Source organism: Ammospiza caudacuta, chromosome 17, assembly GCF_027887145.1.
Source record: "Ammospiza caudacuta isolate bAmmCau1 chromosome 17, bAmmCau1.pri, whole genome shotgun sequence".
Classification (NCBI taxonomy): domain Eukaryota; kingdom Metazoa; phylum Chordata; class Aves; order Passeriformes; family Passerellidae; genus Ammospiza; species Ammospiza caudacuta.
Window position 1 is genome coordinate 3,853,751 of NC_080609.1, and position 17,101 is coordinate 3,870,851.

The 17,101-nt window shown below is 53.0% G+C and overlaps 2 protein-coding genes across 2 annotated transcripts; one reads left to right on the top strand and one right to left on the bottom strand.

Annotated features, from left to right (window-relative positions):
* Positions 1-1,163: 1,163 nt before the first annotated feature.
* INTS15 (integrator complex subunit 15) lies at positions 1,164-9,988 on the bottom strand. Its single transcript, XM_058816233.1, has 6 exons — positions 9,791-9,988; positions 8,518-8,739; positions 6,676-6,841; positions 4,527-5,054; positions 2,876-2,915; positions 1,164-1,774 (listed from the first exon to the last, which is right to left on the bottom strand). The coding sequence occupies exons 1-6, from the start codon at positions 9,980-9,982 to the stop codon at positions 1,603-1,605; spliced, it is 1,320 nt and encodes a 439-aa protein (XP_058672216.1). The 5' UTR covers positions 9,983-9,988; the 3' UTR covers positions 1,164-1,602.
* Positions 9,989-12,687: 2,699 nt separating this feature from the next.
* On the top strand, positions 12,688-16,458 carry LOC131565324 (deoxyribonuclease-1-like). The gene is made up of 8 exons (XM_058816153.1): positions 12,688-12,834; positions 13,527-13,615; positions 13,770-13,853; positions 13,976-14,091; positions 14,849-14,961; positions 15,609-15,763; positions 15,843-15,939; positions 16,232-16,458. Exons 1-8 carry the CDS (start codon positions 12,688-12,690, stop codon positions 16,283-16,285), a joined length of 855 nt encoding a protein of 284 aa, XP_058672136.1. The 3' UTR covers positions 16,286-16,458.
* Positions 16,459-17,101: the final 643 nt, after the last annotated feature.

Below are 17,101 nucleotides of genomic sequence, written 5' to 3' on the forward strand. Positions count from 1 at the left end.
ATCCCCCTCAGGGACCCCCAAAATCGACCCAGAGACCCCCAAAATCCCCTCAAAACCCCAAAAATCCAACCTGGCACCCCCAAATTCCCCCGTGACCCTCAAAATCCCCCCAGGACCCCCAAAATCAACTGTGGGACCCCAAAAACTCCACTTGGGACCCCCAAAACCCCTAAGGGACCCCCCCGATCTCCTCACAGACCTTACAGGAGGACCTGAGACCCCCAAATCCCCCCATGGGACCCAAAAATCCACTCGGGATCCCCAAAATCCCCCCTGGGACCCCCAAAACTACACTCAGGACCCCCAGAATCCCCCTCGGGAGCCCCAAAAATCTCCATGAGACCCCTAAAATCCCACCCGAGACCCCCAAAACCCCTCAGGGACGCCCCCCTGATCTCCTCACAGACCCTTCAGGAGGATTCAAGACCCCCAAAATCCCCTCAGGACCCCCAAATCCTCCCTGGAACCCCAAAACTCCACTCGGGACCCCCAAAATCCACCTGGGACCCCCAAAATCCACCTGGGACCCCTGCGATCTCCTCACAGACCCTTCAGGAGGATCTGAGACCCCCAAAAATCCCCCTCAGGAGCCCCAAAAATCTGCCTGAGACCCCTAAAACCCCACCTGAGACCCCCAAAACCCATCAGGGACCCCCCATATCTCTTCACAGACCCTTCAGGAGGATTCAAGACCTCCAAAATCCCCTCAGGACCCCTGAAATCAACGCCAGAACCCCCAAAATCCCCACTGGGACCCCAAAAACTCCACTCAGAACCCCTGTAATCCCCTCAGGGACCCCCAAAATCCACCTGAGACCCCCAAAATCCTGCCCAAACCCCCCAAAATCCCCTCAGGTGCTTGGGAAACAGGAGGTGGCCCCTGGGTCACCTGGCCCAAAGTTTCCCTCAGCCCTTCAAAGGAATAGGAGGCAGAACTTTCACAGTGTAAGGACTTGGTGCCATTCATGGTTCTAATCCTGAAATCAGAAGTTCTGAAGGGTTTTTCCTTGTTGTTGAATCCAATTTTAAACAATTCTAATTCTTAAAAAAAAAGAAAGCAGCAGATTTTTTTTGATGCTTCTTAAATTGTTTCCTTTAATAGGAAGTGCTGCTTTACTCTACCTTGTGCTTCGGAAACAAACGTTTACCTTCCAAAAATATACAGTGTACACATCCTCTGTAGCTATAGATACAAACATTTACAAAGAAACAAGCAGGCTGGAGTGGAGGAAAAAAAAAAAAAAATCACAGAAGGCCTTCCCAGAGCCAGAGCAGCCGGGCTCACCCTGATGTAAACAGCACCGGGCTGCTGCAAAAACATCAGAAAAAGTTCCATACCCCGCAGAGGTTTGGGAACATCACAAAAAGTTCCATACCCCGCAGAGGTTTGGGAACATCAGAAAAGCTTCCCCAGCCCGCAGAGGTTTGGATGGAGGAATTGCAGAGGAATTGATGTTGTCCATGCCTTCCTTTCGTCCCGGGATGCGCACCCGCCCCAGCGCTGCCCGGGGCCGCGGGCGGAGCTCGGCTCTGCTGCTCCCCAGGGGAAAAGGCGCTTCCCCGGCGCTTGGGTTTTGTCTCCGGGGCTTGCCGGGCCCAGGGCTAGCGGATGGGCCGGTAGGGGAAGGCGACGCCCGGGATGAAGGTCTGCACGGGGTGCGCGGGCAGCGCGGGGTAGCCCAGGGGAGGGGTGTGGATGTGCGGGTAGAAGCCGGGGGGCAGAGCCCCGTGTGTCGGCTGCTGCACCGGGCCCGAAATCACCAGCTGGAGAAGGCTGTGGGGAGAAATTCACACAGGAGAGACGTGATTAGAGCAGCTTTTGGTGTGGTTCTAAGGATAATTCGCATCCAACTCAGTGCTGCTGTGAAAACTGCATATTATATGGCTCCATGCAGATATTTACCATGTGTATTTTAATGTATTGATTAGTGGTGCTGTATTGACATTTTAATAATAAATGTAGTCTTGTAATTAATAAGAACTATGTTAGTGGGGTTTTTTTTAAATAGGAATGAGGCACTCGCACCAGATAGCAGCCCCAGGACATCTGAGTCTTTCAGAGAAAAGGAATTTATTGCCCCATTCTCAGAAATAACGAACTTCTTCCTGCCTCGAAGGTGCTGTTAGGATTCAGAGGAAGAAGTTGACACAGAACATAATCCTGTGTTTGAATGGAATTTATGCATCATGTATGAAGTGTATGAATATGCAACAGGCTAACAGGTGTTGCTTTTAAGGGTTAATCCTTTGTTAATGTGTGTCCTTTTCGGGCTCGTGCTGCCCTGGATGTCCATAACTCTTTGTCTTTATTATCTCATATTGTCCTAATTCAAATTGTCCAAATTATTATTACTCTAAATGCATTACTATTTTTATAATCATTTTATTACTATTAAACTTTTAAAATTTTAAAAACAAGTGATTGCTGTTTTTCACAGCTGCTGAGCACCAGGAGAACAGTGACACAATTCTGATCTTTACAGCTGCCAGGAGACTTTTTCTCCCTTTCCCCACCCTTTTTTTTAAGCCCTACTCTTTTAGCAAAAAGGCAAGGTGCAACTGCAAAGCTAGAAGCAGTTGCAAGAGCTCAGAGTCAGGTGGGGAATTAGAGATGGGACAATTAGGGGCAGGTTCCTTGCTGGAATTTCATTTCCCTTTCCTGTGCCTTTGTTCTAACACACACTGAAGCCCCTTTCTGTCAGGAATCCAGGGAGGAAGCAACCAGCACTGTGTCATCTTTATCCCTGTGCTAAAGTGCACATGAATAAAGGCCAAATTCCACAGGGACAAATTTTTAGAGGAGATTTTGTCTCAGCAGCCTTTGAGTGTCTTGGAACATGCATCAAAGCCAACAGAGCTGTAAAAAGTCTCTTACTTGTTATGTGGTAGCCTGGAGCACACAGTCCTCAAGTCATCTGAAAGAGGACACAAGATTGACAATAAGGATAAAGGAGAAATTAGAGTGGTTTTCCTCTCTGCTGTCCTTTCTAGGAAGGTCAGATAACTGAATAATCATTAATTTTACTGATTAATTACTGATTACTGAATCTGTCAGTAACCTATCATCATCAGTCAGCAAGAAATCCAGAATCCCTCTCTCAGGCCCAAAACCTTCATAGGAGAGAAAATATTTCTCCATTTCACCAACTCTCCCCACCAGCCCCTTCACAGTTATAATGTTTGATATTTAAGAGAGATAAGCCTTGGGATGGATTTTGCAATACCAATACATCAACAAGAAGTAACTGAGACATAGGAAGCACAAGGTGTGACTCTGCCCAGTACCTGTTTTGTACTGGTTTTGGGTTTTTTAACCACTGTTACCTTAAAGAATGGGTTGGGGTTTTCTTGCTGGGATCTATCAACTAGAAATTGCACTTTTATCACCTCCAAACTTCTGCTAAAGCAGAATAGCTAGAACTAAGGAATTTAACAACATATCCCATTGATAAAGTGTTTTCAGGAATAGCTTAAGAACAAAATCCTGCCTTTGTAGACACACACAGCCCCAAAAAATTGAAATATCTGAACCCCAAACACTGAAATACCTGATATTTCAGCAGCCCCTTACACTGAATTACCTTCCACAGAAAGAGCAAGTGCTCAGAATGTTCCAGCTAAGAACAAACAGCTGAAATCAGCCCTCAGATCAAAACCCTTTGATTGCTGTTTGTTCTTATAACACTCAGAGTTACTTTCTAAAAGATGAGGAGGAAGAACAGTGAAATTGGACCAGCAGCACTGGTTCAGTCAGGACAAAAGCATCAGATCCCTGTTTGGCAGAGGCAGTTGTGGTCTGCACTTAATGTCCCAGCTGTTAGAGAGCTTCAAGCCCTCTGGTATAACCTAAAATTGTCTGGTTTTAAAGAGAATATCACAAGAGAAGAGTCTGTGTGGCTGACCCTGCCCTGTGTTGAGCCACTTCCTTTTTATCTCTCTGCATGTCTTTTGGAAAGAAGTGGCTTTGGAGACAGGAAAGCCAGACAAAAGCCAGGCTAGCAGCCCTTTTTTACTGAGTTTAGCTGAATTTGGACACCCTGTAATGGGGTCTCATTATAGGTGAGCTGAAGTCACAAAAGTTTCAGCTGAAGATAAATTATTTGCTTTTCACATTCTTTGTCTAGCACACCCACCCAGGGGTTTATGTGCTCATGGCCTCTCCTCCAGCTGGCAGACCCAGAGAACTTATACTGAAGAAAATCAAACAGTGCTTTTTAAATGGCTACAGGCAATTCTGAGGGGGACAAAGTGTCAGACACCCAGATACAGTGTCTGACACTGCACAGTGCAGGGCTGTGGATCAGTCCCCACTCTGACCCACCCAAAGCAGTGAACTCCCCTTTCTTACTCTCCCTCCAGCTATTTTTCCTGAACTATTTTGTGCACTATCACTTTCTAACAGGGCAAACTACTGATTATACTGTGAACACCTTGATCTTTATTCCCTCACCCCAAAACTGCCTCTTACAACTTATGGAGGAGAAGAATCCCTTACCAGGTCTCTGCCAGCCCCACAGGCAACTCACCTCTGGTGCACAGGAGAGCTCCTGATGCCATGGCCACTTGCAAAGCCTGAGCCAGCCTGTCCAGAGCAAGTTCAATCTCTTTGGATGCATTGAGAGGATTGAGTTCATCAGACAGTCTGTTAATGTCCTCCACCAGAGGAACCACGTGGTCAAAAGGCACCAGCCCCAGGCGCCCATAAAGGTTTTTCTCCGTTAAATGCCCCTGGAGCATCATAAGGACCTGCAGGACACACAGATGCAGCTTGGAATAGAGCTGGTGGCAATCCCTGTCTTCTCCTGAAGCTGAGTCCTTGGCAATTTTGCTGGGAGGGTGTCCATTGGAGAGAGAGGCTTTTTTCTTCCTGGTGTAGGCCAGGGGGGCCTTGACGCACCAGCGGATGAGGCCGGTGAGCGGGGTGAGCTCCAGGAAGCCCATGGGCAGGTTGGCTGCGATGGGAGTGTTCAGGAAGGTGATCAGGATCAAACGAGGGTCCTCAAAGATCCAGGAGACAATCAGCTCCAGCAGGTCTGAGGGAGGGATCAGCTCATCTGCAGATAGGAGGGTTAGCGGTGGGTAAGCTGAGCCTTTGTTATTTTATTTATTAATTCAGGTTCTAATTAGTCTCTCACATACACTCATCCTACACTGTCCCAGTTACAATTTCTGAACCTCCCCAGCTCTACTGTTTATCCCAAGAGACAACTATGTTCCTGTCACCTTCATCTTCCCCACCTATTCCAAAGATACCACCAAACACTGATATTTATCCCCTTTCCCAGCCAAGATTCTCTTGTCATTTTCTTCTCTGCCACCCATCACCTGCTCATTTTTTCCCTAATTTAATTCTCCATTTATCCCTGGCCACAGGAAGCACAATGGGCAAGGGAAATAGGAAAAGCTTGTTGGGTGAAGAGAAGGAAGTGCCAATAACTTAACTCATTTATTTTAATCCTTACATACCTAAACAAATGTGTCTTGTGGAAAAACACAAAGCAACAACACAATTACATGACATAGAAAGGATTATAGGATTATGTAAAGCTTCAGGTGAGAAGATGGTCATGAACTTGACTACAGACAAGAGAAACCCTCACACATCATCCTGTCACAGGGGGAATACTGCATTGGAAGAGCAAGCTCCCTTTTTCTGTGTCACCAAAAAACAACTCAAATAAAATAAGGAATTTAAAAATTACTTCCTATGACTCAAGCTATTTCCTTTCTGACATGATGATGGGATATAAAATCTGAGCTCTGAGCTCTACCAAATACTTTATAAAAACAACATAAAGGCTAAGCCTGAACCTCTCTTTCACCCTCAGTAATGCCAAGCTGTTTATTTGGAGAGGAGTGTGCAAAGCATTTCCTTTATCAATAACAGCATTTGCTTTTCTGGAGTGTAGGTGGTGTTGGTACTCAGTGTATGGCTGTTCTCTGATCTACCATGAGCCTTCTGTGGCTGAGTAGAGCTAAATTAATCTCATTTTAGACACCTACAAGTGTCTGAGCAAGAAGCTGAGGCAGGCTGTGCCACTGGCAGGTCACACACACAGTTAAAGAGTGCACTGGAGTTATGTTGATTGTGTTTCTCACCACTGCTCCACAGAAATCCTGCTCCAGCCTGCCATCATTCAGAACTTGTTTAACCCCGTTTTGGAAGGGATCAGACTGACAGGCAACTGACTGAGCCCAGACAGATCAACTTTCACTCCCAGAGCTGCTCAGTCAGCAAGGCCCCATGTCCTTTGCCCTCTGTGGGGGACAACGCCCTTTGTGTCAGGTGTTCCCGGCTGCTTCTCCAACACAGACTCTCCCTGGTTTCCCAGAGAAGCTGTGGAATCCAAATCCCTGGCAGTGCCCAAGGCCAGGCTGGACAGGGCTTGGAGCAACCTGGGACAGTGGAAGGTGTCCCTGCCATGGCAGGGGTGGAACAAGCTGAGCTTTAATGTCCATTCCAACCCAAACAGGGCTGGAATTCTAAGTCAGCCACAGAGGGGTTATTTTTATTCCCATCCCAGTGCCAGATGAGGCAACAGCCACACCTCTGAGCTTCCTCTGGCAATAATTACATGGTAACACCTCTTTAGAATTCCAGGAGTTACATCTCTTGCAACAGTTCACTCATGGTGCATGACACTGCAGTTCTCACTTGGAAAGAGGCACTTTTACCTGAGGAGAGGTCGTAGAGAGCTGTGACTGAGGTGATGAACTGGCAGCAGAAGCGAGGGCTGGCAGTGAAGATCTGCTTCAGGGTCTGGATGGAGCCTGGCACCAGGTTGCAATAATCATCCACCAGAGCTCGGGCCAGCCTCACACAGAACACAGCTGGGGTCCTCTGCAGGGACAGCACACAGGGGACACACATCACACCTGTCACTGGGTCCCCACCTGCCCCATTGGCACTGCCTTGCTGTGCGTGCTCTCTCTCAGCTCATCAAACACCCACTCTCACAGCAATAAAATCACTGTACTGCAGTATCAAAATAGATTGTGATAGCTTGAGTTTATGTCACAGACATCTTTTATGAAAAATCCTTTCCTTAGGATTTTTCCTCCTGAGAAGCTGGGAGGCCTCAGGAACAAAATGTAAACAATGGTTATCTGCTGCAGTGGAATGCAACAGGTGCATCTGGGATTGGTCTCATGTGGTTGTTTCTAATTAACACCAATCACAGTCAGCTGGCTTGGACTCTCTATCCAAGACAGAGCCTTTGTTATCATTTCTATTCTATTCTATTCTATTCTATTCTATTCTATTCTATTCTATTCTATTCTATTCTATGCCAGCCTTCTGATGAAATCCTTTCTTCTATTCTTTTAGTATAGTTTTAATGTAATATATATCATAAAATAATAAATCAGCCTTCTGAAACATGGAGTCAGATCCTCACCTCTTCCCTCATCCTAAGACACCTGTGAACACTGTCACAAGTTTACAGCAGCTGTGGCTTAAAACTGAAACCTTTTAGATCAATATTTTGACTTAGAGAGCTTTTTTTTAATACTTCAGCAACATTTTTTTCCTGTGAGGGCACTGAGGCCCTAGCACAAGTTGCCCAGAGAAGCTGTGGCCTCTCCAACCTGGTCTAGAAGTGTTCAAGGCCACACTGGACAGGGCTTGGAGCAACCTGGGACAGTGGAAGGTTTTTCTTCAATTTGGGATGAGCTTGAAGGTCCTTTCCATCACAAACCATTCTGTAGTTCAACTGGTTCAGTCCCAGAGCAACTGGTTCAGCTGCCATGCCTGATATTTTTAATGTGGAAAATATTCTGTGTGTGAAATCCTCACGTCACTTAACAGCTGCCATCTGAAATAAAAATGCACCTTGTCCTGCTACGTCCCATCCTGCCCTCCCAAAAACTCACCATGTGGGAGAAAAGGGACCCCAGCAAACAGGAGATCTGCCTCCTCCCCCCTTCCCTCCCAGCACAACCTTCCTGCTCCTGCCCCTGTGTCAGCTGTGAGCTCTGCACATCCCACAGGGGCAGCAGGAACACAGGTGCACTTCCCAAAGCCCTCAGTGGGGAATCTCAGTGGGAAAGGAAAAGACAGAGGAGATCTCCAACCTACTGCATTCACAGAAGACAGACACAGGTATTTTGTGCCCAAATTTCAACGGGTTTGTCTCTTCCACACCCAAACCTGCACATCAGGAAGGGTTTATTTCCCAAGCTCCAGAGTCAGCTTCTTCAGGCAATGTGACCAAGGTTTGCTCCCTGCTTTGGTCAAAACCTCCACTGAGCCCTTTCAATATGCAGGGTTTGGAGGGTTTACTGACAGTAAAAAAACACCCAAACAATTTCTTTCTTCCATTGCAGCACATTAATGGATTAGCAAAGCTCTCCCTGATGGCAGAGCACAGGAATGGGCACAAGCACAGACATGGGACAGCTGAAACTGCCAGGGAGGAGGAGCTGACTGTGACCAGCTGTGCCCCAGCTCACTGTGCCCACCCTGGAGCACACCCTGAGCCCTTCCCCCAGGCACCCCTGCCTGCACAGGAGCTGTACCTGCAGCCAGAAGGCAGCACACTCCAGCACAGGCACCCTGCAGACAGCCACTGCCATGGAGACCAGCTTCCCCAGCAGGGCCATCCTGCTGTCATCTGCTTTGTTCCCCTGGGGGCTGAAGAGAGATGAGAAGATGACCTGCCGGACTGAATCCTTGGTCTGCTCCTGGAAATAATTGCACATGATCTCAAGGAGCTGAAGTTCCTGAAGTGGGGTCAGTCTCTGAAAGAAAACAAAAGCAAAGCTGTAAAATACACTGAGCCTCTTGAAGGACCATAAAACAAGTGAAAAGACAGGAACAGCAAAGCCTGAGAGCATCCCTTTGGGCTAAGGGACTCAATATTTATGCACAGCACACACATTCAAGCTTTCTGAACCACCAGTGCATTTATGTGGTGACACTGAAGAGCTCCAGGTTTCATTTGAACACCAAAGCTGGTGCTTGCTGCACCTGCAAGTGCTGCCCACCAAGTGAGAGATGAGACTGACATTGCTGGGGGAGGAAACATTTCCTCCCTGAGAGCACTGAGAGCTGCAGGGCCACATACTCCAACAGCCACCAGCACCTGTGACTTCTCAGTGCTCATCTCTGAGCTCCAGCTCCATCCCAAACCCCCCAAACACCCTGGCAGGGCCCAGCTGCAGCACTCGGGGATGTGGGCAAGGTCCCCACCACACCTGGAATCCTGGGCACCCATCAGGGACTGGCCAGCAGCCCCCTTCCTGCCAAAATCCTCAGTCACCAGCACCCCAGGGACCCTGAGCTGTCATTTTGGGGCTTTAGCTTCCAGCAGGAGAGAGCCAGAGACCCAGTGCTGCCCATCTGAACCCTCAGCAGCAGAGCCTCGGGGACCCATTGCTGTCCATCTCAGCCCTCAATCTACAGTAACAGAGCCCCATAGACCCAGTCCTGTCCATCCCAGCTCTCAATATCCAGTAACAGAGCCTCAGGGACCCAGTCCTGCCCATCTCAGCCCTCAATCTCCAGCAGCAGAGCCTCAGGGACCCGTTGCTGTCCATCTGAGCCCTCAGTCTCCAGCAGCAGAGCCTCAGGGACCCGTTGCTGTCCATCTGAGCCCTCAGTCTCCAGCAGCAGAGCCTCATAGACCCAGTTCTGCCCATCTCAGCCCCCAGCCCGCGCCGGAGGGATCCTGTCCCGTCCTGAGGCCTCAGGCTCCAGCAGGGATCCTGTCCTGAGCTCCTGGGCCTGCCCTCGTGTGTCCCCCGCGCCCCCCGGGCCGGTCCCGCTCCGCCCGGGGTGTCGGTGCCGCACCTTGGGCGGCGCTCCGCGCTCCTTGGGGACCTGGAAGAGGAACTCCTCGAGCAGATCCGTGGGGCCCTTGTCCACCAGCGGCAGCGGCGAGTTCTGCAGCTGGCTGCTGAAGTAGATGTCCAGGTGGTAGAGCACCTCCTTGGCGGCGCTCAGCGCGTCCCGCCGCAGCAGCGAGTGCCGGATGTCGCTCATGGCCCCGGTCCCGGTCCCGCTCCGCTCCCGGCCCCGCTCGGCGCGGCCTCCCCTCGGCGGCGCGGACGGGCGGGCGCTACGGCGGCCCGGCCAGGACAAAAACGGTCACGCGCTGTCGCCGCCTCCGCCGGCAGCGCCGCCTGGCGGGCCCGCCCGCGGGGGTAACGGGGGCTCGGCCGTGAGGGAGCCGGGCTCGGGATGGGCGGGGAGCACCTGGGCATGGGGGAAGCTTGTCCTGGGGGACTCAGACAGGCGGTGCCAACCCTGGGAGGAGCCTGGCCCTGAAGGGGGTATTGCCCCTGGAGGGACACTCTCTTGGCCCTCTGGTGCTGGGGTTGAGCCAAGGGGTCTCAGCATGGAGGGCTGGAGCTCTGGGCGTGAGGGGATATGGGCCCTGGGGGCTGCTGCTTGGGCTGGCTCAGGGGCCCCTGCCTTGGGAGAAACTTGGCTCTTGGCTGTGGGCTTTGGGAAGTGCCCTTTAGTTCCTGCTGCCCTTGGGGGATGTGCAGGAGTGGGGTTTAGCCCCGGGGGGAGGATTGGCCCTGAGGGTGGTCCAGCCCTGGGGGTGTTGGCATGAAAGGGGTCTGATCTTTGTGGGGTCTGGGCCCAGAAGTGGTGTTAAACCCTGGGACTCTGCTTTGAGGGGGTCTTAGCCTGGGTGGGACAGGACCTGGAGGGACCTTGTCTCAGGAGGGTCTTGCTCCTGGGTCTGGCCCCTGGGGGGTTCCTGACCTGAAGAGGGATTGACCATGGAGGGTTTGCCTGGGGAAACCTGGGGAGCCTGCTGGGGGTTCTAGGTCCAGCCCTGATCCCATGGTGGGGAGCAGCCCTTCTCTGGAGGGTGCCTGGCTCCAGGGGAGAGGCTGGCAGGGCCCCCAGCCCTCTGAGGATCAGTGCACACCTTCTGGGAACCACAGCAGCTGCCTTCGGAGGCAGGGACATCAGCCAAGGCCACTGGGACAGCGCTGTGTGAGTGGCTGGGGTGGAGAGCGCTGCCACCCCCCAGCACCACCTGGTCACCTGCAGGTGACCACCTGGGGAGGGTCTGGGGATGGGCACCATGGCAGGGATTTGTTATTCTTTTGGGAATTTTGGCTTCACACCCAAATACCACGCTGAGATGGCTCCTGCTGGCCCCAGCACACTCACAGCCTGTTGGAAATGTGGGGTGCCTTGTGGGAATGATTTGTGTTGGTGAAATAAACACTTTTTAAGAGAATTTGTATCTGGTGATGACTGAGAGTTGCCCATGACATGCGTTGGGAAGCTGCTGATCCCCACAAGAGATCTCTGACATTCATTCCACCTTGCAGAGCTCTTGTTGTCATTTTAATCCCTCTTGGCCTTACCTGTGGTGGGAGGCATTGGCAGAGGTTGAAAGAGCTCTTTTTTCACTGAGCAGCCCTTTGCTTCCGTGAAAAATGCCATATGGAGCCTGCGGCCTCACATGATCCTTGGCTGGGCACCCACCTGGCAAGGAGAGAGTGTCCCTCTCCATAAATGCAGGTGCAGATCCTCCCCCCTCCAGAGTCCCTGGACGACATCAAAGGTAGGTCCTGCTCTCCTCTCTTCCCACACCCCCAGGGGCTTCCCTTGACAGTGTCACCTCCTCCAGCTCAATTCTACCACAAAGCTCTGCTGGGTGCAACTCGGGGGTGAATATGCCTCTTGTAGGTGCCTCTGCCTGGGAGGTTCAAAGGCTGCTGTGCTCTCCAGAAATGGGGAGGATTTATGGGGCTTTGGGCAATTTTGGCATGACCAAATCATGGCATTGCCCAGTGGCTGCGTTATCAACTGAAGGGACTGTAGTGTTAGAGGGAAGAGTTTGGAGCAGGAGTGCAAGTGGGAACAGTGAGGATTTAACTAGAGCAGCTGCCCCAGAAGGAAAAGTGAGCCTGAGGCCAGCAGATCCTTCCTCAGGCTGAGATCTGATGTGCCAAAAGCTGGAGCATTTGCCCATCCTCTCAGGCTGTTTGTCAGGCTCTGGGCGAGTTCAGGCACTCAGGAGCCCAGCCTTGGGCAGGGCTCAGGGCTCAGATCTGGTGAAACATTAGCCCAAGGCAGTCGAGTGCCAGGGGAAATCCTTCCCAAATGCCTTCCCCGTGGGTTGGAGCTGCAGCACTGCCTTTGCAGAGGGTCCTGAGGGAGCCAGCTGGGTGAGGATGGGGCAGGGGCACTGCTGGGTGAGGATGGGGCAGGGGAGGGGGAGGTTACCCAGGTGAGGATGCTCCAGGCAGTGAGGAAGGTGGGGAGGGTGCCAGGGAGGATCTGTGCCTTGCCCTGTCCCAGCACAGCTGCTGTAGGGTCTTTGGGGTCACTGCCACTGATCCAGGGAAAGGTGGGAGAGGCACAAGCCAAGGGATTTTGGGCTCCCTGGCCACTGCTACCAATCCCAGGCCAGAAGAGGCTGAGCTCTTCCTCATGGGGAATGAGGAAGTCACTGTTCTGTGTCACCATTAAAGGGCACTTGCTCACTGGCCAGGGAATTTTCCACTCCAGCCTTGTGAGTGACCTGGCCTCCTTCCAGGAGGGACAAGTAGGATGAGGCCCCATGCAACAGAGGTACAATCCCTACATCCTGGTGGTTCCCCAGAAAACACCTCCCAGTGGAACCACTACGGCCAGTGGGAATACCCTGGTTATCCCTATTGTCCCAAATCCCCGTCTCACCAGGAGGGCTGAGCCCCTCTGCTCCTCTGCACAGGATGGCAGCCTCGAGGCCGGTGCTGTCGATACTGGTCGCAGCTCTCCTGCTGCACGTGGCCACCTCGCTGAAGATTGGTGCCTTCAACATCAGAACCTTTGGGGACGCCAAGATGGCCAACCAGACCATCGCAAACATCATTGTCTCTGTGAGTGCAGGGAGCAGCAGGCCTGGACATGCTCTGCTCTCTGGGGTGCAGCCAGCTTGGGCAGTGGGTCACCTGCTTCATCCATCCATCCATCCATCCATCCATCCATCCATCCATCCATCCATCCATCATCCATCCATCCATCCACCCACCCCACCCATCCATCCATCCATCCATCCATCCATCCATCCATCCATCCATCCATCCATCCATCCACCCACCCACCCACCCCACCCATCCATCCACACAACCATTCATCCATCCATCCATCCATCCATCCATCCATCCATCCATCCATCCATCCATCCATCCATCCACCCACCCACCCACCCCATCCATCCATCCCTCCATCCATCCATCCATCCATCCATCCATCCATCCATCCATCCATCCATCCATCCATCCACACATCTGCTCTTCCCCCATCACCATCTCCCACCTCAGGCCATCTCCACCCTTGCAGGTTCCCAGTCAAGGCTGGGTGAATTTGCTGCTGCCCAGGTTCCTCCCCTGGAGCAGCTGCTGGGTAGGTGGTGGTGGACACACAGGGCACACCAGCACCGGAGTCCCCTCCCTGGCCCTGAGGTCCCTGCTGCCCTCCCACTGCCAGCCGGGGAGCCTCTGCAGCCCAGAGAGGCAACCCCAGAGCAGCTCCTGGCCAGGGGAGAGCAGCTCTGAGCATTTTCCCCCAGATCCTGTCGGAGTACGACGTCGTGCTGGTGCAGGAGGTGCGGGATGCCGACCTGAGCGCTGTCAATGACCTCATGGAGCAGCTCAACAGGTGAGCCAATGGCTTGGTATGGGAGTGACTGCAGAGGGGACTCTGGGGTGGATTCCAGCCCTGCCAGGGCACCTCTGGCTCCGCTGGAGAGAGCCTGGTGGATGCTGGGGAGCACCAGGAGCCTCCTCTCACCCTCTCCATAACTTGCTCCCAGTGCTGGGAAACACCCCTACGACTTTTTGATCAGCGTGCCCCTGGGTCGGAGCACCTACAAGGAGCAGTACCTCTTCATCTACAGGTAAGGGATGCTGCCAGGTGTCACCTGCTGCCCTCCCCAGCAGCCCCCAAAGGGGATGGGTACTTTGGGGACCCGGGCTGTGCAGGAGCAGTGCTGAGGGCTGCCCTGCTCTCCTCCCTCAGGTCAGACATGGTCTCCGTGCTGGGAAGCTACTACTACGATGATGGCTGTGAATCCTGTGGGACTGACACCTTCAGCAGGGAGCCCTTCATTGTGAAGTTCTCCTCACCAACCACACGTGAGCAGAGCCCACCTTGGGGATGCCCAGACCTGGCACAGGGTGCCCTCCATGCAGGGCTGAGCCCAGAGCTGTGCCTCCCAAGCACAGGGGGGTTGCAATCCTCCACCAGGGTCCCACCCATGGATGCCCAGGGGTCCTATCTCCCTGCCCAGCGTGGCCAGCAACCTCTGCTGTTTCCCACCATGTGCCATCTACCAATCACCTGTCATCTCCCACCATGAACTCTCTCCAGCTGTGTGCCATCTCATATTTCTAGCTGCTTCCCACCATGTCCTATATCCCATTATGTGCTACCTCCCATCTTGTGCCATATCCCATCATCTGCTTCCTCTGGCTGAGTGCCATCTCCCATCATGAACCATCTCCTATCACCTGTCATCCCCTATCCCTTATATCTCCCATCATGTCCCATTTCCCACTTTGTTCCACTGCCTGCCTCATGTGCCATCACCTCCACCTCCTGAGAACCTCCTCAGGGCACACACACTATCCCATCTCCTGCCCAAAACCATTTTGGCTTGCAAATGCTAATGGGAAACAAGCAGCAAACCCCAAACAATGCACCAAGGCATGCAGCTCCCCACTGGAATTTCCAGTCTTAGGGACAGGCAGAGCACCAAACTCATCACACCCTTTCCCTTCAGCTGCTTTTCCTGGCCATTAGCTGGGGCTTGGCCTGGGGTAGTTTCCTGGGGTTCCCATTCCCTGCTCAGGACTGCACCAAGCCAGGGGCTGATGGCCAGCTGTCCTGCAGGGGTGCAGGAGTTCGTGTTGGTACCTCTGCATTCGGAGCCCAGCCACGCAACACAGGAGATCGACGCACTCTACGATGTCTACACCGATGTCATCAACAAGTGGGGGACAAATGTAAGCTTGGGGAGCTTGGGGAGCCTCCCCGGGGCAGCCAGGTGGGCAGGTGGGGTGAACATGTCCCACAGTGTGACCATGTTCACAGGGGTTCTTGGATGAGGGAAGAGACGAGGATCTGACTCCATGTTTCAGAGGCTTTGATTTATGATATTATGATATCAAAACTATACTAAAAGAATAGAAGAAAGGATTTTATCAGAAGGCTAGCTAAGAACAGAAAGAATGATAACAAAGACTTGTGGCTTGGACTCTCTGCCCAAGCCAGCTGACTGTGATTGGCTATTAATTAGAAACAACCAATATGAGCTAATCACTGATCCACCTGTTGCATTCCACAGCAGCAGATAACCATTGTTTACATTTTGCTCTTGAGGCCCAGCTTCTTAGGAGAAAAAGTCCTAAGGAAAGGGTTTTTCCTAAAAGATATCTGTGACACCACAGGAGGCCTCTTGTACCATCAGAGCAGGTGCCATCCCAGTTGTCTCCAAGCAGGGAGCTGCTGGATGGCCCTCCTGCCATTCCTGGGGGCTTCTCCATGCACACTGGGTCACCTCAGGGCGGTTTTTAGATTAAGAAATCTCCCTCAAGATTTTAGGGAGCCCTTGCTCCCTAAAGGGACAGGGACTCAGTGCTGTGCCCTGCAGGACATGATCTTCCTGGGTGATTTCAACGCTGACTGCTCCTATGTGACGAGCTCCCAGTGGCCGTCCATCCGCCTGCGCTCCCTGAGCGCCTGCGAGTGGCTGATCTCCGACAGCGCCGACACCACCGTGGCCGACACCGACTGCGCCTACGACCGGTGGGTGCCGGGGCAGGGGGCACGGGGGGCTGGCACAGGGAGCACTGAGGGGCACTGACACCCCCTGATGCCTTGGCAGCATCGTGGCCTGCGGCACCGCCCTGCGCCAAGACATTGAACCTGGCTCTGCCACCGTCAACAACTTCCAGAGGAAATTCCAGCTCCAGCTCGAGGATGTGAGTGAGGGGTGGGTGAGGCGTGAGCCCACCAGCATTGGGATGTGCCCCACCATAGGTCCTGGGAGTGTGGGAGGGCTCCCTGTTCCCAAAGGTGCCCCTAAGGGTGGTCTGACCCCAGCTGTTGTACTGAATCAACCCTCCAGATCATTTTGGGGTACAGTCTAAATTTTGGGGGTTGGAGTGGAGCATTGGGGTCCCAGCCAGCCATGAAAGTGGCAGTGGGTCCACATGAGCTCAGAGTTTATGAGTTGACTGTTGTCAGGGTGACTCTGCTCTCCCTCACATGCAGGCTTTGGCTGTCAGCGACCATTTCCCAGTGGAGGTGACCCTGAAAGCACTCTGAGCCTGACACCACACCAGTGGCTACCAGGACACCTCAGCACACACCTGCATCCCTCGTGGGAGCCCATGCACCACTGGTGCCAGCCAAGCTGCTCACTGTCCCTGCAAGGAGTCCTTGAGCTCCTGTGGAAGATTTTTGCTTTTTGCTTCCATTAAAAATGAGCCTTTCCTGCATCTGCAGCTCTGGAAGGGAGGTTCCTTCAGTATCCCCAGCAGCCCCTCAGCCCCCTGCCAGAGGGCCAGGGAGGTTCCCAGGGCTCCTGCCATCAAGAGACCTGCTCCCATGGGGTGGTGAGCTCTGCTTCCCTCTCAGCTGATGGTGGCAAAGCCAGGACTCTGGGAAGGGGCTGGGGGCTCCAGGATTTCCAGGGTGCAGGATGCTCTGCTGCCAGCTCACAGGGCCACATCCTGGCAGAGCCTGCCTGGCTGTGGGGCTCTCCCTCACACACACGCTGACAGGGCGCTGACAGGGTGCAGGGAGGATGTGAATCAGCTCCCAGGGGGCTTCCCAAGGGGTTTCGGTGCCGACACAGCACCGAGGGACAGGGGATTCATCCCGAGACTGGGTGTGAGGACACAAAACCTGGAGCTGCACGTGAGAGCCTGGCAAGTCCTGGCATGAGCAGCCACCAGAGTCAGCTCTGTTGTCATCCTGGGGTGATACCATGGGCCATGGCAGCCCTCCTGGGGCTACTTTGGGTCACATTGCAGCTCTTCTGGGTAACACTGGGGCTGCTGCCGGGGTTTACAGCCATCCCCTCCTGCCGTGGCTGGTGGTGCTCACCTGCCTGACCCACACACTGGCCATTTCCTTCTC

What these genes read in the sequence shown, in the direction of transcription:
- INTS15 (XM_058816233.1), bottom strand. Translation starts at nt 9,982, where the DNA reads ATGAGCGACATCCGGCACTCGCTGCTGCGGCGGGACGCGCTGAGCGCC. An exon ending in TCTCTACGACCTCTCCTCAG is followed by an intron (nt 5,055 to 6,675) that starts GTAAAAGTGCCT and finishes TCCTATCTGCAG; the next exon opens with ATGAGCTGATCCCTCCCTCA. An exon ending in TCCAGGCTACCACATAACAA is followed by an intron (nt 1,775 to 2,875) that starts GTAAGAGACTTT and finishes TTCTCCCCACAG; the next exon opens with CCTTCTCCAGCTGGTGATTT.
- LOC131565324 (XM_058816153.1), top strand. Translation starts at nt 12,688, where the DNA reads ATGGCAGCCTCGAGGCCGGTGCTGTCGATACTGGTCGCAGCTCTCCTG. An exon ending in CAGTACCTCTTCATCTACAG is followed by an intron (nt 13,854 to 13,975) that starts GTAAGGGATGCT and finishes CTCCTCCCTCAG; the next exon opens with GTCAGACATGGTCTCCGTGC. An exon ending in ACCGACTGCGCCTACGACCG is followed by an intron (nt 15,764 to 15,842) that starts GTGGGTGCCGGG and finishes ATGCCTTGGCAG; the next exon opens with CATCGTGGCCTGCGGCACCG.